This window comes from Dipodomys spectabilis, unplaced genomic scaffold, assembly GCF_019054845.1.
Source record: "Dipodomys spectabilis isolate Male_0828 unplaced genomic scaffold, ASM1905484v1 ptg000215l, whole genome shotgun sequence".
In the NCBI taxonomy this organism is placed as follows: domain Eukaryota; kingdom Metazoa; phylum Chordata; class Mammalia; order Rodentia; family Heteromyidae; genus Dipodomys; species Dipodomys spectabilis.
In genome coordinates, this window is record NW_024870892.1 from 7,940,105 (window position 1) to 7,967,289 (window position 27,185).

The following is a 27,185-nucleotide window of genomic DNA, read 5'->3' on the forward strand; positions in this document are numbered from 1 at the left end:
ACAAGAAAATACAGAACCATGTGAGCCAGCCTTAGTTTCATTGACAGGGTACCGCCATTGTGGCTGGGCAGGAGACCCTGCTGAGTTTCCGTCATGTCTCCCCAGGTGGGCGGGGCCAGGACGGCAGCCCGGTCATCACGTTCCCTGACTACCCAGCCTTCAGCGAGATCCCGGACAAGGAGTTCCAGAATGTCATGACCTACCTCACCAGCATCCCCAGGTACGTGCCAAGAAGCCCAGAGCTGCTGTGGCCATGGCTGCGTGTGTTCGCTCTGTCGAGGAAGCCACGTTCAGGCTTTGGGGGCGTCGAGGAAGCCGCGTGCGGGCTTCGGGAGTGGCAGCACTCCGTCGGGCAGGGTGTGTGGCCGGAGGATTTGGGAGCCTGTCTGACCACTTGTCTGGCTCAGCCCTGGGGGGTACGCTTCACCCTGGCTGTGTATTTCTAGCGGAATCATCCGTGGCCTTGTACGTGTAAGGGCCAAGAGTGTTAAGTGAGCAGCAGCGTGTGTGCCAGGCCTCTTGCTAGGCCCACGCTGAAACAGAAAGTTCTACACTGTGTTCTGCCTCCTTCTGCAGGAGCTGAGGGCTGGGGGACATCAGGTCTCCCCCCCAAGGTGCAGGGGACCACAGCATCCCTGAGGTTCAGGTTGCTCTCTGTCCAGCAGCAATTCACCAAGTCCTTCCGCTGCGTACCTGGCTCTTTCTGAGGATGCAGGATGCCCCACTGTGCACCTCCTGCTGCAGGGGCCCCGTGGACCACGCCTGGCTGAGCATGGCTATGGTGAGGGCCGGCGCTGGACTAGCTGGGCTTCCGCAGCCCTGGGTGGGGACAGGCCGTCCTTGGCGAAGCTGGGTCCGGAGCTGTCCGTTCCCTCCTTTGCTGTGTGCTAGCGGCGCTCCCGCCAGGGCCACGTGAAGTGCGCAGCTGGGCAGAGATCTCTGGTCACCGCTGGCTTTACTGGCTGTGCCTCCCACAGACCATCATAGACTTTGACATCAGCTACCTGCACCAGTTTTCTACTCAGAGTCCAGTGCTCCTGAGCATTCGGGATGGCACTCCATGCGATCAGGGGGCCCCAGAGCCCAGCACCATGGTGACCCCTTTGCATGAGATTCCATCCTGTGCCTGCCCAAGTCACATCCTTCTGAAGCCACCTCATCCTGTGTCAACTCCCCGCAGGGCCCCCCTCCCTCCCCCCCCCCTCGTCACCTCCCCACCCCCATCACCTCCCCATCCCCCATCACCTCCCCACCCCCATCACCTCCCCTCCCACATCACCTCCCCACCCCCATCACCTCCCCACCCCCATCACCTCCCCACCCCCATCACCTCCCCACTCCCAACCCCTCCCCACCCCCATCCCCTCCCCACCCCCATCCCCTCCCCATCCCCATCACCTCCCCTCCCCCATCACCTCCCCACCCCCATCACCTCCCCACCCCCATCACCTCCCCACCCCCATCACCTCCCCACCCCCATCACCTCCCCACCTCCATCCCCTCCCCACCCCCATCACCTCCCCACCCCCATCACCTCCCCATCCCCATCACCTCCCCACCCCCATCACCTCCCCACCCCCATCACCTCCCCACCCCCATCACCTCCCCACCCCCATCACCTCCCCATCCCCATCACCTCCCCATCCCCATCACCTCCCCATCCCCCATCACCTCCCCACCCCCATCACCTCCCCACCCCCATCACCTCCCCACCCCCATCACCTCCCCATCCCCATCACCTCCCCACCCCCATCACCTCCCCACCCCCATCACCTCCCCACCCCCATCACCTCCCCACCCCCATCACCTCCCCATCACCATCACCTCCCCACTCCCATCACCTCCCCATCCCCATCACCTCCCCACCCCATCACCTCCCCACCCCCATCACCTCCCCACCCCCATCACCTCCCCATCCCCATCACCTCTCTATCCCCATCACCTCCCCACCCCATCACCTCCCCATCCCCATCACCTCCCCATCCCCACCTCCCCACCCCCATCACCTCCCCATCCCCATCACCTCCCCATCCCCATCACCTCCCCATCCCCTTCACCTCCCCACCCCCATCACCTCCTCATCCCCATCACCTCCCCATCCCCATCACCTCCCCATCCCCTTCACCTCCCCACCCCCATCACCTCCCCACCCCCATCACCTCCCCACCCCATCACCTCCCCACCCCCATCACCTCCCCACCCCCATCACCTCCCCACCCCCATCACCTCCCCATCCCCATCACCTCCATACCCCCATCACCTCCATACCCCCATCATCTCCCCACCCCCATCCCCTCCCCACCCCCATCACCTCCCCATCCCCATCACCTCCCCACTCCCATCACCTCCCCATCCCCATCACCTCCCCATCCCCATCACCTCCCCACCCCCATCACCTCCCCACCCCCATCCCCTCCCCACCCCCATCCCCTCCCCACCCCCATCACCTCCCCATCCCCATCACCACCCCACTCCCATCACCTCCCCATCCCCATCACCTCCCCATCCCCATCACCTCCATACCCCCATCACCTCCATACCCCCATCATCTCCCCACCCCCATCCCCTCCCCACCCCCATCACCTCCCCATCCCCATCACCTCCCCACTCCCATCACCTCCCCATCCCCATCCCCTCCCCATCCCCATCACCTCCCCACCCCCATCACCTCCCCACCCCCATCCCCTCCCCACCCCCATCCCCTCCCCACCCCCATCCCCTCCCCACCCCCATCACCTCCCCATCCCCATCACCTCCCCACTCCCATCACCTCCCCATCCCCATCACCTCCCCATCCCCATCACCTCCCCATCCCCCATCACCTCCTCATCCCCATCCCCTCCCCACCCCCATCACCTCCCCACCTCCATCACCTCCCCACCCCCATCACCTCCCCACCTCCATCACCTCCCCACCCCCATCACCTCCCCACCCCCATCACCTCCCCACCTCCATCACCTCCCCACCTCCATCACCTCCCCACCCCCATCACCTCCCCACCTCCATCACCTCCCCATCCCCATCACCTCCCCATCCCCATCACCTCCATACCCCCATCACCTCCCCACCCCCATCACCTCCCCACCCCCATCACCTCCCCACCCCCATCACCTCCCCACCCCCATCACCTCCCCACCCCCATCACCTCCCCACCCCCATCACCTCCCCACCCCCATCACCTCCCCACCTCCATCACCTCCCCACCCCCATCACCTCCCCACCCCCATCACCTCCCCATCCTCATCACCTCCCCATCCCCATCACCTCCATACCCCCATCACCTCCCCACCCCCATCACCTCCCCACCCCCATCACCTCCCCACCCCCATCACCTCCCCACCCCCATCACCTCCCCACCCCCATCACCTCCCCATCCCCATCACCTCCCCATCCCCATCACCTCCCCACCCCCATCACCTCCTCACCCCCATCACCTCCCCACCCCCATCACCTCCTCATCCCCATCACCTCCCCATCCCCATCACCTCCCCACCCCCATCACCTCCCCACCCCCATCACCTCCCCACCTCCATCACCTCCCCACTCCATCCCCTGTCACCTCCCCGTCACCTCCCTGTTTCTCCCCCCCGCCCCCGTCACCTCCCCACCCCCATCTCCTCCTCATCCCCATCACCTCCTCGTCCTGTGTCACCTCCCCTCCCCTGTCACCTCCTCATCCATTGTTCCCATCATCTCCTGTCACCTCCATGCATCCTGATACCTACTAACCTCGAGGGTGAACGGTGCAGTTGAAATTCCTCTGTCCACACATGACCAGGGCTGCCCTGTGGCCATCGCGGTTTGTGACATGCCACAGCAACAGCCCCACATTCTTCATACAAAGCCAAGACCAGAGACTGTCCAGGGTGCTGGCCCTGCCGAAGGCGTATCGCCTTTAGTTGTGAGGAAGTACCTCGAAGTAGAGGCCGCAGCTTGGGTACCCTCGGAGGAACAGACAGCGGCTCAGGCACCCTAGGAGGTAGGGGCCGCAGCTCAGGTTTTCTTAGGAGATAGGGGTCGCAGCTCAGGTCTTCCTAGGATGTAGAGGCTGCAGCTCAGGCACCTTTTCCTCCCAGCCCTGTTACAGCACCCAGCTTGCCATGTTACCCAGCCAACCCACCGGGGCTAGCCACCCCTCCTCCCCCAGGGGTATACTGGATGAGGAACAGAGGGCATCTGGAGCTTGAGCTTGACCTTGCAGATGCAGAGCAGTCACTGGGGCGGAGGCCCTGGGGTGAGGTTCTGCAAACCCTTGGAGGAGCTGCTGGGTGAGGCAGAGCAAACTTCACCTAGGGCTTCAGAGCTACAGAGCAGGCCTGGCTCCAGGCCTCTGCAGCTGTGGCCTCTAGGTGGGGCAGGGGAGGCGGGGCATCCCCTGTCTGTTGGTTTCTTCACCCAAGCTCATGAGCAGCTGGTCTTGTGACCTGGGCAGGTGGAGCCTGTCAAGCCTCAGGAGGGGACAGAGCACATTGCTCCTAGGGGCTTTGGCCAGGCGGGGGTGGGGGAGGTGGTCGGCTAGAGGTCAAGGGAACCAGGCCGGCTGAGCCACTGCCTGCCCGTCCACCTACTCCCTGTCCACCCACAGCCAGGGCTGTATCTGGCGGGGTGCGTGTCTCTCTGGCCAGTTCAAGCAGCAAGGTCTCTTAATTCCCTGCTCTCCTCTAAAGTTACAGGGGAGGGGAACTGAGCCCAGTCCTGCCCTGGGGCTGAGGGTTTCATTTGATCTCCTTCCTGGGAAATTCTCTTCCTCCTCCCTTTGTCCCCAAGGAGGGATGAGGTGATATTTCATGCCTGTGTGGTGTCTGAGGACCTCTGCACCCTCCACACACATGCATGCACATATGCATGCACACATACATACTCATACACATACAAGCATGAATGTACACACATGCACAATGCATGAATGCCCACATGCATGCCCATATACATACACGAACACGCGCACATGCACGCTCACATTCATACACATATGTAAATGTACACATGCACACATGCATGGATACCCACATGCACATGCACGTTCATATACATACATGCATGAACACATGCATACATGCTCACTCATACACATGCATAAGCACACACGCTCACATACATACATGAACACAATGCACACACACATGTTCATATATATGCACACATTCACACACATACCTGAGCACATGCATGCACATGCACACGCACACACACTCTGGGACTCTAACCCCTACCTGACACCCCAAATTGGAGATCCTGGCAGTGACTGGGGCAGTACCTGCAGAGGGGAGCCTGGGAGATGTCTGCCCAGAGCTCAGTATGAGTAAGTTCTTCTCCCCCCACCCCTCCCACCTGAGGAGACCCCCCCTCCCCAGCCTGGTGTGCCCCAGAGGTCTCCAATAGCCTTCATCCTGCTCCTTCCACCTCTTGGACCCTTGCCTGATGGTCACCCCATGTGGAGATTCCTAGCCCTCCTCCCCCCCAGAGCCAGCCAGAGGCCCAGGAGAAAACAGGCACCCAAGAAGATGGCCCCTCAGCCCTGGGACCTGCTCAGGACTCAGCCACGCCCTGTGTGCACTATGCCTGCACACTGCCCCGTCTGTGTAGTAGGCAGCAATGCCTGGCAGGCTGGGGGCCTGGCATCAGAGATAACGCCCGGCTGCCAACCCTGCCTATGGCCTGTGGTTTTGCATGCTCACCACAAGAGGGCATGATTTGTCAGACTGCCCTTCAGAGACTAAACCTGCCCCGTGCCTCTGCCCTGCTCCAGAGCCTCACCTGTGATTTTGTTTCAAACTGTTCCTTCAGCTAATCAGCCTGGGCCTCGCGTCTACACCTGTGGGCAGAGAAGAGATTTGTGGGGGATGCAGACAGAGTGGGGGTGAGGCTGTGACCCGCCATCATCACAGCCAGGCTGTGCGGCTCATGGAACCTTGGCGGCATAAGTGAGCGTTCACCGTGGAGCAGAACATAGCTGTGTGGTTATTCCAGTGTGTGAAGAGGGGGAAGCAGAGGCAGTTCTGGGCTGTGTCCCTGCAGGGCAGCCTCTGAGGGCCTGTGTCCCGCAGGGAGCGGGTGTCTGCCCGTCCATCCTGTCCTCATGGGGGTAGGGTGGCTTTTAGCAGACCTCACGGGGGGCCTTTGAGGGCATTTCTCAAGAGCACAAGTTTTTTGGTGGTGGTGGTGGTGGTGGTCTTGGGGCATGAACTCAGGGTCTGGGTGCTGTCCCTGAGCTTTTTTGTTCTACCACTTTGAGCCACAGCGCCACTTCCAGTTTGCTGGTGGTTAATTGGTGATAATAGTCTCGCAGACATTACTGCTTGGGCTGGCTTTGAACCACAATCCTCAGATCTCAGCCTCTTGGGTAGCTAGGATGACAGGTGTGAGCCACCGGCACCTGGCTAGAGCACAAATTTTGTACTGAAAATTTACTACTGGGCCCATTGGTCTGAAGCATGTATAATGCCAGCCAGTCTTTCTGGGCCTCTCCTCTGTCACTATAGGGAGAGACGGGGCTTGCCTTCCTGACCAAGTCCCCCAAAGGCATCCCGGTGTACCTCCTTCAGTGCTGTATGGCGGGGGGTTCCAAAGGGGGCGGCGGGCACGAGGGAGGGGCTGGGGTCCTGCTGGCCGCAGTCTCCAGAGGCTCCAGGACATCGCAGTTGTAGGCTGTGTATCTGGAGATCAGGTCTGACGCTGCAGAGTGCGTTTGGAGGCTTCTGCCTCTACAGGGTTTGCGGTCCACATAGACGCAGCGATCCGGTGGCCTTGTCCACCTTGCACTGAGCCATGAACCACATGACCCAGGCCAAGACAGCAGGGTGAGAGTCGCTCACAAAAGTAGTCAAGTCTCTCATGAGGCCACTGAGAAAGGGCCCTTGCACCTCAGGGCTCCATGCTCTGGGCTCAGGGCTCCTGCAGTGCAGCCCAGAGCAGGGGACAGTGCTCTTCTGTGTCTGCCTCTCTTCAGAGCAGCTCAGCTGGACAAAGCAGATCTGCAGTCCTGCTGAGCAGTCGGAGGCAGGAGGCTATTTGGAGTAAAAGCTCAGATTTATGTGTGCATTTACCTGGAAGTATGTTTGCTGTTCTTGAGCCAACTTACCGTCCACACGTGAAATCCTCCATTCTCCGGTGTGTGGTGTAACGTGTCATTGCTGAGTGTGCTCTGAGCGCCCCTGCTGTTAAACCAGAGGATCCTCGTTATAAAGTCACAGCCTCACAGACTGCACAAATGATGACGTCCGTAGAATCCTGACTTCTCCTTAACCCAGAAACGGCTCACTTGGGCACTTTCTCAGGTTTAGAGCCAGGGCTTCTGCTGGCCGGTCCGCCTCCCTCCGATGGTGATTGGCTGGTGGTGGCAGCTGCTGGCACCACATGATTGGCTTGGATGTGAAACTCCCCAGCGGGATGCACACTTCCCTCTCCCACCCTGTGACTCAGGCTGGGGCTGAGCTGCGAAGCGGAGGGAGAGGAGGTTACACAACGGCGAGATGCTGGCCTGGCTCTGCCATCAACGTCGCTGCTGCCAAGAAGCGCTCATGTCCCACTCCCCACGGAGGCTCGGGAGCCTGAAGATGCCTTGGAGATTTTCTTCCCAAGTTGTAGCAATGCCACCGGAAGCGATTTTTTGATGCAGCTGAACGGGGAGGGAGAGCACAGATGCTGGGACTTGCGTGATGTGTGGGTCCTAGGATTGTTTCGGAGGGCTTAGTCAGCTGACCACGAAGGAAAGGGAAATCGTGGAATATACTACCCCACTCCCTTACCCCCCCCCCCCCGCCATGTGACTGGAATGATGGGCCTGCCTGACTGGGGACTTGATGTGGCTGGTGGCAGGCTGAGCAGGAACAACACGCCCATCCCTGCCCTCCTTTAGCCAAGAGTGAGTCGTGGCAGCCTTGCGATGGGGCTGCCCAGGGCCCTGGCCACGCTGCCGTCCGCCGAGGCCCCTCCCTGGCGTGCATTCTGATTTGCAGTGCGGGATGGCGTGGGCTTGCAGGATCGCGCTGTAACGTGGAAGCCTGGCTTCCTGAGCTGACGGCAGCCTTTCTCTTCATTTCAGCTTGCAAGATGCTGGGATCGGATTCATCCTGGTCATAGACCGAAGGCAGGACAAATGGACTTCCGTGAAGGCGTCGGTCCTTCGCATAGCCGTAAGTGCCTCCCAGTCCTGGCAGTGGCGAGTGCTGGCTCCTCTCCCCTAGGCCCTGCAGTTTGTGTCCTGCTGTTTCTGCTGGGCAGGGAGGTATTGCCTGGAGGTGACCAGCTGGGGTCCAGCTCAGAATGGGCCGAGCCCTGAACCCACAAGGGCTCTGAGCTGCTGGCCATGTGTGCATACGTGCATGTGTGTGTGCACACGAGTGCGTGTGAGTGTGCATGTGTGTGTGCATGGTGTGTTCTCATGTGGGTACTCTCAAAGAGTCTGTTCTAATTTGTGTCCTCTCTTAAATGGAGCATAAAAGTTCTGAGCAGACACTGTGTGTTAGTCTTCAGGCTGGAGATGGAAATTACTGGACAGCTCTTTCTAAGTGACCCTTTCCTTTCCACATTCGTTCGGGCTACTTTGTCTTTAGATTTGCGAGCAGATGCCCGGGCCTTCCTTAGAGACCCCCCCCCCCTGTGCACCCTGGGCCCTGGGGCTGCGGTAGGGTGGGCAAGCCCCCGGGGCTGCTGTTTTTAGCCTGCAGTAATCATTTCAGAGGAGCGAGAAGGAGCTGGCAGAAATCTTATTTTCGGAAGTCTCTCCCCTCCCACCCACAACTACATGGTGCGCTTCTTGTGAGCTGAGCTCTCCACACCCCCTCTCCCGCCTGCCAGCCGCGGCCTTGCAGCTGCCAAGGACCCAGCGTTGCGTTATCCACAGCAGAGGCGGGTGCGTCACAGTTCTCTGCCCGCCAGACGCCCCGTCTCAGGGGCCTCCCCATCACCCCAGCCATCCTCAGGTCCCAGCCGCTCGGAGGCTCAGGTCCTGCTCTGCAGGCTCCTGGTCTCATCCTGAAGGAGAATGAAGGGCTGCACGTCTGCTCTGACACTCCCAGCCCACCTGCGGGGCTTGGCCCTGCCCCTCTGTGCGGTTCTGTGGGGGTGCCCCCTCCGCAGCCCCCACCAAGCGCTCCCAGGCCTCATCCATCCGAACGCCTCCCAGCGCTTGATGGGCTCACAAAAGGCAGGTCTAGCCACCACATGGCCGCCGCCCACAGGACCACACGCCTGGCCCTGCAGTCCGTCCAGTCAGTCTCTTCTAGTGCACGTACACATACACACACACACACACACACACATATCAGTGTTTCTACCCAGATAATTTTCACGTGCAATGTAGAGAACATCTGTGTGTGATCGCAGGGGACTGGACAGCCACATTTCCCTCAGAGGGCCAGCCGTTCCTTGGTGCACACCCGAGGCTCCCAGCGGGGTATAAAGGAATAGCCACCCTGGCTTGTCAGCTTCACGCTCAGGCCCTAAGGACTCCCACACAGATGCCCTCCATGGAAGGCTGTCCCAAGGCACGGACCTGGAAGCCACAGAATTGGGGGTCTCCTGGCCCCCAGGGAGGGCCTGGGGGTTCTCGGGTCCCCAGGGAGGTGTAGGGGTCCTCTGGTCTCCAGGAAGCGTCTGGGGGTCCCCCAGCCTCCTGACACACAGGTCTTCAGTGAGCTGCACTGACGTAATTCTTAAGATTCCCACTATTCTTAGCCGCACACATCCCACCTCGTGCTCTTTTCTCTACGGATGTCTTCAGCTTGGCTTGGAATAGAAAAGTAAAACATGGGCGGAGCCGAGACCCAGTGTTCCCCAAGTCAGCCCTGTGGGCCGCCAGGAACGGAGCCCATTCCTGGTCTGACTGTGGGTGGAAGATGAGGTGTGTGCCTGGTCTGAACCAAGGGCACAGGTGGAGGTGACAAGGCCCGGAGCTGAGAACGAGGTGCCTCCCTCCTCCAGGAGCGGGCTTGGAGCTCGCATGCCCCTGCAGGGCTGTCCCCATGGGACACCGGAGTGCCTGTTGTCCGCTGCCCCTGCTCCATGGTATTTGCGTTGTGACCTCTCCCGTTCTACCGGCTGTGTTCACATTCACATTTTGACTGGAGAAGCCTACACCCAACTCCATCTGTGCTCTAGAATCTTCAGCTCCAGGAAATCGAATGTAAAGTACTGTCTTGTGGGCTGGGGCTGGACTCCACTTTACTCTCGGGCCAGTGCGGTCCATGTGCAGAGAGACACAGGCTGGAGCAGAGCAGAGCATAGTGAGCAGAGCACCACTGTGGTGAACGCCATGGCTGGTCTCCTGCCTGAGGACCGGGTACAGTGCTCCAAGGCTGAGATGGCAGCAGGGGTGGAGCAGCTGGTAGCTGTGGCATGAGAGCCAACTCTGGAAGGCTTCTCAGCAGACTGGAAGCCGGGCAGAAAGGGCAGGCTCCAGGCAGAGGGAATGGGTTTTTCCCGGAGCACAAGGCATAGGCACCAGCCAGAGAGGGTTGCCAGTGAGCGACCCCAAGTGGTCCTGTTGAGCACAGGCCACTGGGACAGGGTGGTGGTACCACAGCCCTCCCTGAAGAGGGGATCCTCAGAAGGGCAGGGAGCTGACCTTCAGGGAGCCTGGGCCCGGGCCCAATCCCCAGACTCTCCTCTAGAGGGCGCCTCTCCTCCTCCTCATTTTCAGTGTGTCAGGACCCCGTAGGCCTGCTCCCCACACTCTTCTGCCCCGTGGTTCCAATGGAGAGCGCGATGGCCACTTCCCCCGGGCCATAGGGTGAGAAATTCACGTTGGGGGTCTTCCTGGGGCTTCGTCCTATGCCCTTGTGGCCGTGCCGGCCCACTGACAATGCTTCTCAGCCTCCTTGCTGCAACAGGAGAGCTGCAACAGGCCCACCCAGCGTAGGCACTGCCGGCCAGCGTCTCCCATTCAGACCCAGAGGTGGTCTCTGTCTTCACACTCAGACTCAACTTTCAAATGAAATTTTGTTCGCCATTGGCTACTTTCAGACAAAAGTGATTGGTCAGGTCCTGGCTGCTGTATTTAATATTAAATAGACAACGTTAAAATATTAACTAGATGGCGGGCCCGTGGGTGTGGCTTTGAACCTTAAGAAAAGTGACTGGGGCTTGAGGAGGGTTTTAAATTGTGGCCAGCCCAGTCAGAGCTGAGGAGAGCCGGGTGGGCTGCAGCTTCCCGGAAGGCTGCCGGAAGGGCGGTTTCCTTCAGTAGGGTCACAGAGGCCGGTGTGGAAGTGTCCTCAGCCTCCAACTCAGCAAGGCTGCGTTCTCCCGACCGAGGAGCCACCACCTGCGAGTCAGCGGGTACACTGCACAGTGGTACACTGGACAGAGGGTACACTGGACAGAGGGTACACTGGACAGAGGGTACACTGGACAGTGTGTATACTGGACAACAGTACACTGGACAGTGGTACACTGGATGGTGGGTACACTGACAGTGGTACACTTGTCAGCGGTACACCCGACAGCAGGTACACTCGACAGCAGTACACTGGACAGCAGTACACCAGACAGCGGGTACACTGGACAGTGGTACACTGGAAAACAATACACTGGACAGTGGGTGCCCTGGACAGCGGTACACCGGACAATGGGCACATTGGACAGTGGGTACAGTGGACAGTTGGTATACCAAACAGCTGTACACTGGACAGAGGATAAACTGGACAGCAGTATACCAGACAGGGTATACCAGACAGCAGTACACTGGACAGAGGGTACACTGGGCAGTAGTACACTGGACAATGGTACACTGGACAGAGGGTACACTGGACAGAGGGTACACTGGACAGAGGGTACACTGGACAGCAGTACACCAGACAGTGATACACTGGACAGAGGGTACACCAGACAGTGGTATACCGGACAGAGGGTACACTACACAGCAGTACACTGGACAGTGTTACACTGGACAGCAGGGTACACTGGACAGCAGGTAACACTGGACAGAGGGTACATTGAGCAGCAGGTACACTGGACAGCAGTACACCGGACAGAGGGTAAACCAGACAGGGCACACTGGACAGCAGTACACTGGACAGCAGGTACACCGGACAGGGTACACTAGACAGTGGTACACTGGACAGTGGGTACACTAGCATCGTGTGCATCGGGCATTGTGTGTGCTGGGCATCGTGGGCACCAGGCATCGTGGGCACTGGGCACCAGGTGCACTAGCTACCAGTACAGGTGTGGTCACTGGTGGCACTTCCTCCTGTTCTCCCCCAGGGCATCCTGGTCATAGACGTGGGTATCCCTGCAGGTGGAGATAGGCGTGAGTGTGGGCTGGGTCTCTCTCTGGGGTCTAGGGGTCCCTGGGTCACTTCAGCACAGCCTCTGGGTCTGTGGATGGAGCAGATGAGCTGGAGGACGCAGCCTGCCTAGAGGGGCCAGTATAGCTCCCAGCTCTCTCCTTCCCTAACCAGGAAAAGCCCCACCCAGCACCACTGCCCATGCCATGTTGAAGGTCTTATGGGCACTGATGCAGCACTGTCCCCTTCTAGAGCAAAGCCAGTGTCCACTGCCCTGGTGGGAGGTCATCCATCCAGGCTAGGCCGCTGTCTACTGCCCTTGAGTTTGGCTTGAGTTGCGGATGGGTCAGCTGTCTTCCTGGCAGTCAACTGCTGAGAGCAGGTCAGCCACAGGTCAGCTGCAGGTCTGTGTCCTCTGCCTAGGATTTAGGTCAGCTGCAGGTTAGCATCCACTGCCCTGAGAGCAGCCGGCTACCAGTCACATGCCTGCTTGGCCCTTAGCTGTCACATCTGATCCGGCGTCAGGGCTCGGCCACTGTCTTGTCTCTCCTATTTAGGAGCTTTTCACCTGATGATACAGAAGTCAGACTCAGGTCTGTCTCGGGGTCTGGGTCTCCCTGGACCCCACCAGCTGAGTGTGGCTGGGCTTTGGAGCAGCCCCATGAGTACCACCCTATGGGGCTGCCCCAGGTCCACACTAGACACCAAGCGTGCCTGGAGGCACTCCTTCTTTTCCAGACAGGGGGAACACAGGTTCAGCTTGGTCTCCATTTTGAAGATGGAGAAACTGAGGCACATAGGAGTCAGGTAACCTAGGGTCACACGCCTTCTAAGTAGGTCGAGCAGTGACCAAACGCGCGTGTGGCTACTCAAGGGCCAAGGGTGGCGCTGCGGGCGGCTTGGCTTGCTTTTCAGACACCACAGAGATGGCTGTTTAGCTTTTTTGTGGTTGTTTCACAAGTCTGTTAGTGTCAGAGTACCCCAGACATGGCGGCTTAAACAGCAAAAAATCCGTTCTCCTGCGAGTTCTTGGGGGCAGAGGGCCGAGGCTGGGCTTCGGAGGCTGATGGCCAAGAACCTGGGGTATTGCTCTGCTTGTGGAAACAGCCCCCTGTGTGTGCGTGGCTTCGCACACGTGCTTCCAAGTGCATGTGTGCATCCAGGCTTCCTTCTGGTACAGCCCGCCCTGGGTCAGGGCCAGGGTCCGCCCCATGACCTCATGTGCCTGGTTACTGACCCAAGAGAAGACACCCCTCCAAATGAGGGTTGTCTTCTAACCCATGACAGCTTTTTACAAAGCAGCGGTGCAGCAGTGCGGCGGTGCAGCTCTGCGTCCTCAGGCTGGGATGTGTGTGCCACAGGCTCTTCTTTCTCACAGGCAGCGTTCCCAGCAAACCTGCAGCTGGTCCTGGTTCTCCGGCCCACGGGATTTTTCCAGAGGACTCTGTCAGACATTGCCTTCAAGTTCAATAGAGATGACTTTAAGATGAAGGTTCCGGTGAGTGTGCCTCCTACCGCGCCCGCGGCGGGACTGAACCTGACTGCATTTTTGGCCCACTGTGACTATCAGAATTCTCTAAGTAATCCCCGTGCCTCCGCCACAGAGCAAACCCCCAGGCCTCGTGGGAGGATGAGCCTCCTCACGGCTCCGTGCCCCACCTCCCCACCCCGCCTCATCCCAGGCTGCATGGTGGCCCAGGGCTGGGCCCTGTGTAGCAGCCCTAGAGTCACAGGGCATTTTTGCTCCAAGCCTCGGCCTTGCCAGAGCCCCACAGAAAAAGGAAGGTGTGGGAGGAGGGCATGGGCAGCCCCAGGCCATGGAGGGAGCCCCCGGTCACCCCGGTCATGGATGGACAGGGGCCTGGAACAGCCCAGAGAGCCCTAACTCCTCCCTGTGACTTCAGCCAGCACAGGGCAGCCTGTCCCTGCCTGTGTAGCTTAGCTCTGTGTGCTTTAAAATCGGAGGCTTTTTAAAGTCCTGGAAGCCTATGCAATCCAGAGACCGCACAGCCTGGCCTTTAGCCCGTGTGACAGCTCTCCTGGACTCAGGGCAAGCTACCATGAGTTCATTTCCTCCTCATGAAGAGGAGGGGAACAGGGACCACACCCGGCCCCTTGGAATTACCACCCGTGCTACCCAGATGGCTTCTGGAAATCAAAACTTCTGGAAGCAACCACCACCCTCCAGGCTGTGGCTGCTCTCAGAATCTGGCCACAGCCTCTGACCTTCACAAAGCTGCTGCCACCCCCTCCCACGCTGCCGTCCCCTGCCCAGACAAACAGAGGCCCTCTCTGAGCAGCTCAGTGAGGACACGTTCTCCCAGACCACATCAGGTCGTTCTAGAATTACAGAGGAACGTGCTGTTAAACGGTGTCAGTGTCTTTCTCAGATGCTGTGTGCAGCCTCGGTGCTGGGGAGAACAGCCGGGGGCACGTGCGTAGCCCTGGCAGCCGACACTGAGGCATGGGGCGCCGAGGGAAGTGACCACTTGCTTGGATTGCTCAGCCCAAAACCTCTGGAAGCTTGCAAATTTATTATTTTTTGGAGGGGGGTTCGGTCGTGGGGCCTGAATTCTGGGCCTGGGCGCTGTCCCTCAGCTCTTCAGCTCAAGGCTAGCGCTCTACCACTTGAGCCATAGCACCACTTCTGGCTTTTTTCTTTTTGCTTATGTGGTGCTGAGGAATTAAACCCAGGGCCTCATGCATGCAAGGCAAGCGCTCTACCACTGAGCCACCTTCCCAACCCCTTATAATTATAATAATAATAATTATTATTATTATTACTATTATTGTCAGTCATGGGGCTTGAACTCTGGGCCTGGGGGCTGTCCCTCAGCTCTTTAGCTCGAGGCAAGTGCCCTACCACTTGAGCCACAGCACCACTTCTGGTTTTCTGAGTGGTTAATTGGGGATTAGAGTCTCAAGGACTTTCCAGCTTGGGCTGGCTTTCAACCGCCATCCTCAGATCTCAGCTTCCTGAGTAGCTAGGATTACAGGTGTGAGCCACTGGTGCTTAGCACATATTATATTTTATTTGATGAACAAGGAGTGGAATCAGCCCTATGACTGTTTCAAGTTGCAGTGAGAATCTGGCTTTTGTGTCTGTGCTTGTGTCAGTCCTGAGGCTTGAATTCAGGGCTAGGTCACTGTCCCCGAGCTTCTATTGCTCAAAGCATTTGAGCCACTACTCTACTTCTGGCTTTCTGCTGGTTACTTGGAGATGGACTTTGCTGCCCAGGCTGGCTTCAAATCATCATCTTCAGATCTCAGCCTCCTGCGTAGCTACGATGACAGGCATGAGCCACCTTTGCCTGGCAATCTAACATTAGAGCGGACAGCGTGCTCCACTCTGGCTCTCGGCATCAGCCTGCTTACAGGTACTGCTGAGTGATTCCTTGCTGTGTGGCCACCCACGTGGGAAAGCCACGGGAGCCTTCCCTGGAGCCACAGCCAGCTTGTCTCCAGGCACCGGCAGACGTCTCCCAGGCAGAGTTGTCCTTGTGGGAATCCCTGCTCTAACACAGTGCTCAATAATACATGGCTGCTATCAAGTAGCACGGGTCTGGCCTGGGGCCCTCAGGACCTGATAGCTTTCAAAGCTGTCCATACTTCCCCTAAAGCTCAGTGGCATCCTGGCTTCACAAAGGGCAGGAGAAATGCAGAGCGGAGAAGGTGCAGTGTGGGAGGAGCTGGCGTGGCCCTGCCCTGACGGTCCCGAGTACACCTTTCAGGAAGTACTGGTTGCAACAAACACAGGGGCCTGGCTTTGTGGCTGCTAAGAGCGACTTCCTGTGAAGAGGATGCACCATTCCCTGCAGAGGCTGTAACAGCGCTGTCTTCTGCCCAGGCCGCGCTGTGCATTTTGCATCAGAGCTCCCCTCCTGAGAGGGGTGCATGTACCCACTGGGGCATCCCTGCCGGCCAGGCTCTCTGCCCTGGCTTCCCTGTATGCCCTCGGGCCAGCATCGACCCTCAGCTATGCCTGGTGAGGCCTGTGCTACCATGTGTGCCCAGTGTACCATCAAGAGAGCCGGGTTGTGGAGAGAACAAGCCAGTCCTCAGGTCAGCCAGCCCGGAGGGGCAGGGCCATGGTGGTGTCACCAGCCATGCCATCCACCGTCCCTTGGTGTCCAGTCCCTCAGGACACAGCCTTCCCACTCCCTGGTTGTGCTGATGCCGGTCCTGTCCCCTCAGGTCATAATGCTAAGCTCAGTACCAGAGCTGCATGGCTACATCGATAAGTCCCAGCTGACTGAGGACCTCGGGGGGACCCTGTCCTACTGCCACTCCAGGTGGCTGTACCACCGCACGGTGAGTGCCTTGGTCTCTGTGCTGTGCCCTGGCTGGGGCATTGTTAGCCCAGCAGGCCATTGCCTGCTCGGAAAGCTTGCTCGATTCGCTGGGGTTTCCTCCCCGCGATGAGGTGATGGTCTCAGTAGACCTTAGTCAGTGTAAAGAAATAGCCGGAAGAAATAGTCATAAGTTTGGGCGTGGCTTTGTCTTGTCCTTGGAGACAAAACTGTGTTGTTCTGGCCGGCACTTCCTTAACAAGGAGGGACACAGGCAGACAGACAGACAGACAGAATAACTCCCATGCTGGGGAGATTTGTAAATCTGATGGTACATTCCTGACGAGGTGTGAGTCCACGGTCATAAGAAGGCATTTCCTTGCACACGTGTGTGCGCTGCCCTGCTGGTGCTCCCTGCACGCATATGTGCTGCCTTGCTTGTGGCTCCCCTTTCTGAGGACTGTCACGGTGGTGGAGGTTTTCAGGGTGGCGGCGGCGGCGGGGTGAGCAGACTCTGACCCGGCTCTGCTCCTCCCAAGGCCATCGAAAGCTTCGCCCTCATGGTGAAGCGGACGGCGCAGATGCTGCAGACCTTCGGGACTGAGCTGGCCGAGACCGAGCTGCCCAATGATGTGCAGTCGACCGGGGCGGTGCTGCGTGCCCACACGGAGAAGAAGGGCAAAGCGAAGGTAAGTGCTGGTTCCTGGGGGTACAGCGGGCCCCCGCCTGCCGGTGCCAGATGGGGGTGGGGTGGGGCGGGAGGGACCGGCAACTGAGCACAGTGTTGGACCAGCCTAGGGACGTGGGCATTTCGGATCTGCCTTCTCACACCGTGAGAGCCAGCTCTGAACCCCGTAAAACACAGTGCACATCTGCGGGTGGCTAGTACGGCCCCGGTGCAGAGCGGCTCTGAGACCTCGGGGCCTGCATTGAGCCAGGGCGGCGCGGCGTGGCTCGCCCTGAGACCGGGTGGCGCCCTGGCAGCTGTGGTGTAGGCGGCCAGGTTCTCTCGCCAGTGATCATGACAGGCGAGGCTGAACTTCCTGTTTAATCCTCTCATGCTCACTTTCCCGGGTACAGGCCGAGTCGCTCGCGTTGCTGGTCAGCAAGGTGGCTGGCTTTGAAGAGGGGGTGTCCAGATGGCTGGCACTGGCCAGGCCTCTGAGGACTGTGCCCAGCCTCTGCCAGTGCCCCCCCCCTCGCCCCCGTGAGGCAAGGCTGGCTGCAGGTGGGCAGGAGAAGAGCTGGTTTCTGGTTTCCTTTTTACCTAATCCTGCGCCCTAGGCGACGGTAACCCTAGCTCTGCCCCACCACCAGGAGCGAGCACCTGACAGCTGCTCTCCTCACCACGTCTAAGTGCAAGCAGGCTCATGATGGAGAGATGGTTTTGCACCCATCACGTACAATGCATCCGGGCACGCCAGACCGCTGGGAGCCTGGACTGGGAGCTGCTGCGGGCCACCCGCCTCGGGCTGAGGTACAAGACTGTGTTGTCTCTGCAGGAGGACCTGCAGCTGGCGCTGAAGGAGGGGAATAACATCCTGGCGAGCCTCAGGGAGCCGCTGGCTGAGAGCACGGTGCTCAGCGTGAACCAGGACCAGCTGGACAGCCAGGCCACAGTGCAGAGGTGAGGCCCGGTCCTGCTGCCCATGCACCCCAGAGGCTCTCAGGCAAGGGAGTGGCAGCCAGTGCAGCAGGGGCACCATGGTGGCTCCTCTGAGTGCAGAGCAGGGTCCCCAGTGCACAGCCTCCAGGCTGAGATGTCCGGCCGGGTAGGGATGGAAAGGCACTGCAGGCCGTGGAGCTCCTGCAGGCCGAGTGAGCAGGAAAGCAGTCAGGAGCCTGTGGCTCCAGCCTGGTTTGGGGGTGCAGGTTGGACTGTGGTTGTACAGGTGGAGCTGGTACCAGTCTCTCTTGAGTCTCCACCCTCACTGCAGAGCATAGGACAAAGCACTGCACACTTAGGGTCAGCAGGTGCCCGGGACTTGGGGGCGTCCTACCCTCACCCTCCAGGACAGGTGGGCACTGTCCCTGCTCCCACACAAGGGGACAGGCTCATGGCGCCTACGCGGAGCCTTGCCCAGTGGCTCAGTGGCTGGCCAGGCCTGCTTGCCCGGCTGTTTGGTGGACTTCTCCTGCCTGGCCACACATAAGGCAGGCGTGCTGTCCCGGGAGCATGGGAGTGGGGCGTGCGTGCCAGGGGCACAGAGCGGGCATGTGGTTAAGTAGTGCCCATCCTGGCCCACGAGGAGGTCTGCCTGCTCCATGGTGGGGACGTAGCCAGGGCCCTAAGTCTTCCTCGTCTGCTAAAAGGAGCCCGCCCAAGCCCAGCCTGTGGGGTGCCGGGGGTGGGGGTGTCTGGGAGCTGTGCTGGCACTGGGTAAACAGAGCAGCAGGGGTGAGGCGGTACTGGCCAGCATGAATCCAGGCCTCCCCGTGGCAGCCGCAGCTCTGCCCTGACCCAGGGCTGTGAACAGGAGCCTGGGCTTGCCCTGGCCGACCTTCAAGAAGGAATGGAGGCTGCTCCACCCATGACAGGAAGGGAGGACAGGGCTGGGTTTTGTCAGAAGTGCCTGTCCTTCATATCCCAGGGTCCATGGGTCCCACCTGCACACCCCAAGCATGGGGTCCTTAGGGGGCTGGTGGAGCTGAGCCCTGCCCCACCCAGGTGCTGGGAGATCTGTCCAGGGGCCCTGCCCCACCCAGGTGCTGGCAGGCGTGGGGGCCTGACCTGCCCAGGTGCTGTCCACTCACTGCTGACTCTCCCAGGCTCCTGGCACAGCTGAATGACACCGAGGCTGCCTTCGACGAGTTCTGGGCCAAGCATCAGCAGAAGCTGGAGCAGTGCCTACAGCTGCGGCATTTTGAACAGGGTTTCCGGGAGGTGAGTGGGGGGTGCAGGAGTGGAGGATATGGGGCCGTGCACCATGCTATCTATGTGTGGCACTCATCAAAATGCCTGCATGGGGGTGGCTAGGGACTGAGGAAGGCTGCTGGGAGCAGGTCACCCTTTGGTGAAACTCGCAGACAAGTACAGATGCCCGCACATGAGTAAGGACTGACCCCAGGTCCCCTGGTCCCTGGTGGTCACTAACCACAGAGCAGCCACCACACCATGTCTGCCGTCGTGGCTGTGGATGGACGTCCACCCCACCGGGACCGCTGGGTGCCCTTAGCAGCCAGCCGCCTAGCTCTTGGAGATCACTGTCTGTCACTACCTCCTGCCATTTTGAGAACACTGTGTGTGGGGCACAGCGTGTGAGCTGGGGGACTGGCTCTCAGCATTGGTCACTGGTGGCAGTGAGTGGGACTGTGGTGCAGCAGATCCCCCCCCAACCATCTGCCCACTGAACCACACTGGCGTCTTTCCGGGGTCCCCTGGACACCATGGTCAGGGCTACTGGAAACATTTGGTTCATGTGTCCGTGTTGGATGGTCGCTGAGCAGATGGAATCACATGTTTGCCGGTCCTTGTGGCATGACCGGCACCGTGCAGGTCTCCACACATTTGCCATTTCATGTGGCGTGACCAGCACCTGTATAGATCACCACACATTTATTTAATCAGTGTTGTGTAGTTTTCAGTGGATGATTACAGCAGGTCGCGTTTGATTTACTTTATCCCATTTTTTTGTGTATGTGCCAGGCCTTGGACTTGAACTCAGGATCTCACACTCTGACCTGGCTTTGTTTTGTACAAGGCTGGCCCTTTACCATTTGAGCCGCTCCATTTCTAGCTTTTTGCTGTTTAGAGATGAATCTTGTAGACTTTTCTGTCTGGGCTGGCTTCAAATCTGGATCCTCAGATCTCAGCCTCCTGAATAGCTAGGATTGTAGATGTGAGCCACTGATGCCCAGCTAAGTATCCTATTTTTAAAAAAGAAATTGAAGTGGTGTATTTGTAACTTTAGTGTCCATGTATCCATTGCTAAATGTAGAAATAAGTTAATGCCTGTATATTCATGCTGCCTTCTGTAACCTTACTGAACACGTTTATCCTAGTATTCTGTTGGGGTTTTACACACTGATGATCAAGCCTTGCACAAAAGGGCTGATTTCTCCCCTTCGGCCATAGGCTTCCCATTTATTTCTCTTCTCCCTTATTACCCTGGCGACAGCTGCACCATTTGAACAAGGTGCTGGCAGGTGGGCATCCTGGGTTCTCCCCTCTCAGGGGAGAGCTCAGGCCTCTGGCCACCAGGCAGCAGGGGTGCGACGAGGATTTGTTTGTTTGTTTGGTAGTACTGGTGTTTGAATTCAGGGCCTCCTATTTGCTGGGCAGACACTCTACTATTGAGCCACCCCTCCAGCCCTGCTGCAGGGTTTTGGTAGGTGTTATTTTTTAATCAACCTCAGTTTTTCTCCAGTCCTGTTTCTCTGGGAGATTTTAAAAGCCTAAGAGGCCATTTATTTCCAGCAAATGCCTTTTCTGCATTGATTGGTATAACTGTGGTTTTCCCGTTTGGATTTGCTCATGTGGCAGGTGATACAGAATGGTGCTCACAGTCTGGACCAGCTGTGTGTCTCTGAAATAACTCGGTCATGGTGTTTAGTTATTTTAATAACTTGCTCGATTCTACTTGATAATGGTTTGTTAACAGTCTTTGCATCTGTGTTCAGGGAGGGACGCTGGCCTGTAGTTTTCTTTCCTTTTCTGGTTTTGGTGATGTTAGCTTCATAAAGTAAATGAGTGATGTTCCCTGTGCCCGCTTTCTGGAAGTTGCATGCTGTGGTTCTGCTTCCTCTTCAAACGCTTGGTAGGCTACTCCAGGAAATCCAGCTGGTCCTGGGATGCTTTTTAAAGTACAAATCCAGCATCTCCATCAGTTCTAGGGCTGCTGAAATTACCTGTTTCACACAGAGCAAGAGGTGGCAGTGTGTCTTGAAGAGCCGGTTCCCTCTGTCTAAGCCGTGGGAGTCCTGTGTCCAGACTCCCTTCTGATCCGGCTTTCACCTTTCTCTCCCCCGCAGGCTCTGCAGTCACAGTCCTAGTCCCACTGTGGACACTGGTGATTTGCCACTTCCCTCTTCCTCTTCTGTGGTTGGAGGTCCATCACTGCCCCTCTTTTCAGAGAAACAACTCTGCTTTGTTGATTGTCTGATCACTGTCTGTTTTCAATTTGATTGCTTTCTGGTTTTCTCTATTGTTCTGGATTTGTTTTAGTGTTTTCCTGGGTTCTTGAGGCAGAGCTTACATTATTTACTAGAGAAAATTCTTCTTTCCTAATAATATAAATATGTATATATATATGTATATATATATATATATACACATGCATACACACACATATATATATGGAATGCTATGAATTTTCCTCATGCCACTCCTTTAGCTGCATCATCAAAATTTTGATACTTGTATTTTCATTTAATTCATTTTCCCTGGACTTCCTCTTGATCGGTAATGTGTGTGGTTTCCAAGTGTCCACAGATTTTTCTTGTTACCTTTCTATTCCTGACTTCAGGCTGGAGTCACTGTGACCAGAGAACAAATACAGTTCTCATGTTTCATTTCTGAATCAGGGGTTCATCTCATGCCCCAGGATGCATTCTGACTGGGAACATTTCCCCAGGTCTGGGGTGGAGGGTGCTCTGCTGTGTATGACGCCCTCTGAAAACACCGTCACACTGGGCTGGGTTCTGGTACTGAGCTCTGAATCTTGGCTGTAATTGGTCTACAGTCACAGAGACCCTAAGTCAAAGTGCAGATGTGCTGGTCTCTCTCTCCCCGCTTCGCCTGGCTCAGGGTGCATGCTTCCAAGCTCTGTTGGGCACACACACATAGGATCCCCGTCACATGGTGTCCCTGCTTGTCTCTGTGACCCCCAGTGTTACGGAGTCTTCCTCAGTGTTCACCCAACCCCTCCTGCTCTCCTGCCAGTGGCTGTGTTCTCATCCATTGCCTTCCACCTGCGGGCACTATTGCTTGAACGAGGTGCACTCAGCTGGCCACGCTGCTCTCCAGTCCTCTCTGCAATGCTGTCCTTCACTGGGTGGATTCCATGGCTCACAGTCAGAGCATTGGGTGGATTCCATGGCTCACAGTCAGAGCACTGGGTGGATTCCATGGCTCACAGTCAGAGCACTGGGTGGATTCCGTGGCTCACAGTCAGAGCACTGGGTGGGTTTCATGGCTCACAGTCTGATCACTGGTGGATTCTGTGGCTCACAGAGCACTGGTGGATTCCATGGCTCACAGTTAGAGTGCTGGTGGATTCCGTGGTCCACGGTCAGAGCACTAGTGGATTCTGTAGCTCATAGCCAGGGGTTACTGGTGGATTCCGTGGCTCGCAGTCAGAGAAGTGGTGAGTTCCGTGGCTCAGTCAGAGCTCTAGTGGATTCCGTGGCTCACAGTCAGAGCACTTACAGGTCCATAAGGACTTAAGATGGTCTCCTAGTTTTTTATTTTCTGTTTGTGATGTTTCTGCTTTTTTTGTTTCCTTTTTCCTGCTTTCCTGTGGTTGCCTAGTCATTTTCTGGAATTTCATTTGTGGTATTGGAATTTGGTTTTGTGCTACTCTTTCAGTGGTTGTCTTGCATACCATTCCATACTTCCCAGCTGGACAGCATCAATTACTGAGTGCCTACGACGTGCATCTGTATCTAATTCTTCTGCATGCCTTTAGGGCCATGTTGGCATAATTTCACTTCGAGCACAACATCTATACGATGAAAACTTGTCTTCCTTTGGGTACCAGAACTATGAGACATGAGAGATTTTGCCATCCCAGAGGAAGTGAGCCCTCTGCTGCCCCCAACAGAGGGGACCGGCCGGCCCTGGGTGCGGCCCACCACGTCCCTCCAGCACAGTGGCAGGCTGGACAGAGAAGAGTGGGCGTCAGGGGTCTGAGGCCAGGCCCATGCCTGGGTTCTCGGTCCAGTGTGCTCCCCAGCGCCTCTTCCCTTTGCAGGCTGCCTCCTCTGCACTCGGCCTGGGCGTCCTGTGCCAGGCGTGGAGGTTCTGAGATGCCCTTCCTCCACTGCAGGTCAAAGCTGCCTTGGACACAGTGTCCCAGAAGATAGCCACCTTCACCGACGTTGGCAACAGCCTGGCACATGTGCACCACCTGGTGAAGGACCTGGACAGCTTCGAGGCGAAGTCCAGTGTGAGAGGGGTTTGTGGGTGGAGGGCCAGCGCCAAGCCATCACCAGGTGGGCCTGTACCCCCTGCTGTCAGCCACCTGAGCAGAGGTCCCCAGGGCTGCCAAGGTGTGTCGCAGGCAGGCGCCCCCCCCCCCCGGGTCCACGCACACCCCAGGCACGTGCCCTGCAGTCCGTAACTACTCTGCCATGCACTGTAAAGTATCAACTGATTTGCAAGAACAGTGTTCCTCAAGGCCAGGCCGCCCGGGGCCTTGGCTGTAAGGTGGCTCCAGGATTTGGTAGCCCCAGCTTTGGGACAGGAATCCCTCAGGGTTGGGCCAAAGCGAGCCGTGCTGACCTTTCTGTGGGTGGCTGTGTCTTGCAGGTGGCTGTGGACAGGGCCCGAGCTCTGTCCCTCGAGGGCCAGCAGCTCATTGAGAACAAGCACTACGCCGTGGACTCCATTCAGCCCAAGTGCCAGGAGCTTCAGCACCTCTGCGACCACTTTGCCGCCGAGATCAGCAGGAGGAGAGAGCTGCTGAGCAAGTCCCTGGAGCTGCACAGCCTCCTGGAGATGGTAGGGGCCTGCCCGCACACCTGTCTACCCGCTGACCTCCCACCTGTCCACCCACTGCCCACAAAATCTGTCCGCCCGCTGCCCACACACCTGTTCACCCACTGACCTCATGTGTCTACCCGCTATCCGCATACCTGTCCACCTGCTGCCCGCACACCTCTCCACCTGCTGATCTCATCTCTCCACCCGCTGCCTGCACATCTGTCCACCTGCTCCCCGCATACCTCTCCACCCACTGACCGCACCTGTCCACCTGCTGCCTGCAAACCCATCCACCTGCTGCCTGCACATCTGCCCACCTACTGCCTGCAAACCTGTCCACTCACTGACCTCAGACATGTCCACCTGCTGGCCGCACACCTGTCCACCCACTGACTGCACACCTGTCCCCCCCCCCACTAATGAGAGGAATCTGCCCCTGAGTCCCTTCTGGCCCTCACTGTGGCTGATTGGTTATTGCTTGAAGACTCGGTGCACCCCCTCCTTTCCTCACCATTGGGGGTGTCTGCACAGTACCAGCCCATAGGGCTCATGGCCCAGGAACTCAGTCTGCTGTTCACTCACACAGGGCCCTGCCCGCCTGCAGGGCAGGTCCAGCCTGGGGTGTCTGTTGGACTTTGTATCCTCCGGCCTCCATGGCTGAGCTCCATCAGCAGATACACGGGACGCAGGGGGTGGGGCGCCACAGGGGAGACGGCCAGGCGCAAACCCTCATGGTGATGCTTTGTTCCCAGTCCATGAAGTGGTGCGATGAAGGCATCTACCTGCTGGCCTCGCAGCCCGTGGATAAATGCCAGTCCCAGGACGGTGCTGAGGCAGCTCTCCAGGAGATCGAGAAGTTTCTAGAGACTGGTGCAGAAAATAAGATCCAAGAGCTCAATAAAATTTACAAAGACTATGAATCTATCCTCAACCAGGACCTAATGGTAATTGGACCCGAGCATCCCTTCTTAAGCCCAGAGTCCTGGCGGCGGGGAGTTACCTTGCGGGGTGTCGGGAGGAATCCTTTAGTGAAAGGTCACAGACAGGGCATGCTGGGGGTGCAGAAGAGGAGGAAGGTGACAGAGGCCAAGCCTCCCCGCTGCACCCATCCACCAGCACAGGGGTCTCCTACAGCTTCCAGACACCCCCTGTGGCCACCTTGTGCCAAGGGTGGCATTCACACACATGATTCTGGTAGTCCACCAAAGCCGGACTCCCCACCTCCATCTGCCGGCCCCAGCCCCCCTCCAGGCCAGCAGGAGGGAGCTCTGCACCTCCCATGGCTGCTCCCTGCCCCAGGCCCAAGATGGACGCTGCCTGGGAGCCTTTGGGTGGGGAGGCCGGGCACAGTGAGGCCCATCCTGCCTCAGGATTGGTTTAAAGACCGACACCCACCTCTATAAGATGCCTCAGCAGCTGTGTCGTTCCAGGAACACGTGCAAAAGGTCATTCAGAAGCAGGAGAGCATGCAGGACATGTTTCACCGCAGACAGGCCAGCCTAAAGAAGCTGGCGGCCAAGCAGACGCGGCCTGTGCAGCCTGTGGCCCCCAGGCCGGAAGCACTCACCAAGTCGCCCTGTCCCTCCCCAGGTGGGTGCCGCCGCCTCACCCCTCTGGGGGTCCTTGAGCTGGGGCAGCCGAGGAAGCCCCTCGCGTGTTCCTCCCTCATGGCCTTCCCCTCTTCTCACCTGGGCCTCCTCCGGGGCCAGCAGTCTGCAGCCCAGGGTTCATCCAGTCTTAGCCCCACCCTTTTTATTTATTTTTTTGTCAGTCCTGAGGCTTGAACCCTGGGCCTGGGTGCTGTCCCTCAGCTCAAGGCCAGTGCTCTACCACTTGAGCCACATCACCACTTCCGGTTTTCTGAGTGGTTTATTGGAGATAAGATTCTCTCGGACGTACTTCCCCAGGCTGGCTTTGAACGGAGATCCCCAGATCTCAGCCTCCTGAGGTGCTAGGATGACAAGCCTGAGCCACCTGCGCCCGGCCCCACCCTGTTTGAAACAACAAGCCTCCAGAGAACTGCTTTGTGCCTCTTTATCCGAGGCCTGCACCTATAACAGAGTGCTTCGTCCCTGCCTGAGTCCCACAAAGCTGGGCATGCTGGTGGTCCACCAAGGAAAGTTCCTTGGGTTGTCTCCCCTTCCCTTCTGCCCAGTACCCACTGCCCACTGTTACCAAAGCAGCACCCCCTCACTCTGCTCTGACTGCTCCAGCCCTCTGGCCATTCCCGACCCAGGGCACCATGTCCTGGGCCCTGCCATGGGACCCCACTGGCTGCAGACCTTCCCGGCCCTGTTCCCCAGCCAGGTTCTCCCCAGAAGCTCTCCTCCACTGCCACTGCTCCATCTCCTGAAACTCCATCTCCTGCTGTCAGAGCATTTCCTTTCCTTCCTTGCTTGGCTCTGTCACAGGGACAGAGATGAGGGGGCATGGGGCAGGGTCTCCTGTGGGCCTCAGGGCCTTGGCAAATGTCCAATACAAGGACTGAGTGCCTGGAGAACCAGGCTCTGCCTTCCTGCGTGTTGGGTTGAGAGGAGAATGCTTCCTAACCCATGTGGAGCCCCCAGGAGTCGCCCAGGGACCTTCCCGCCTGCCTGCCCTGTTCCCACCATTCCCTCCCTCTCACCAGCCAGTTTTTGCCTTGGCCCCTCCCTCTGCCTGCACTGTTTCGTTCAGGCCCATCCTGCCCCGCCCAGGGGCTGTGGGGTGGTCCCTAGCTTTCTTGGGCAGCTCTCCATCCCTCCACTCCCTCACCCCCCTCACGCCCCATATCCACCTTCTCCATTCCCATCCTTTCATCCACAGGCCTTTTCCTTTTTTCCCCGCTGGGCATGTTTCCCCCTCCAGGAAGAGCTAATGCCTCCTTCCCCCACTGTCCACCACAGGCACCTGGCGGGGATCCGAGAATACGAGCTCTGAGGGCAGTGTGGTCCGGAGGGGCCCCTACCGGAGGGCCAAGGTGAGGCAGGGGCAGCATGAGCCATGTAGTCCATCTGGGTGGCACAGCCAAGGCTTCTTAGCCCT

The 27,185-nt window shown here is 58.2% G+C and overlaps 1 protein-coding gene across 1 annotated transcript in view; it reads left to right on the forward strand.

The window, feature by feature from the left end:
* The window catches only part of Mcf2l (MCF.2 cell line derived transforming sequence like), a 61,962-nt gene that overhangs the window by 15,415 nt on the left and 19,362 nt on the right, over nt 1-27,185 (forward strand). The window contains exons 3-14 of the mRNA XM_042697078.1: nt 106-220; nt 8,045-8,135; nt 13,609-13,728; nt 16,425-16,541; nt 17,059-17,208; nt 18,022-18,146; nt 19,289-19,403; nt 23,506-23,625; nt 23,988-24,179; nt 24,914-25,105; nt 25,592-25,751; nt 27,047-27,120. Of these exons, the coding sequence (XP_042553012.1) occupies nt 106-220; nt 8,045-8,135; nt 13,609-13,728; nt 16,425-16,541; nt 17,059-17,208; nt 18,022-18,146; nt 19,289-19,403; nt 23,506-23,625; nt 23,988-24,179; nt 24,914-25,105; nt 25,592-25,751; nt 27,047-27,120 (1,571 nt within the window). The remainder of the gene's footprint in view (nt 1-105; nt 221-8,044; nt 8,136-13,608; nt 13,729-16,424; nt 16,542-17,058; nt 17,209-18,021; nt 18,147-19,288; nt 19,404-23,505; nt 23,626-23,987; nt 24,180-24,913; nt 25,106-25,591; nt 25,752-27,046; nt 27,121-27,185) is intronic.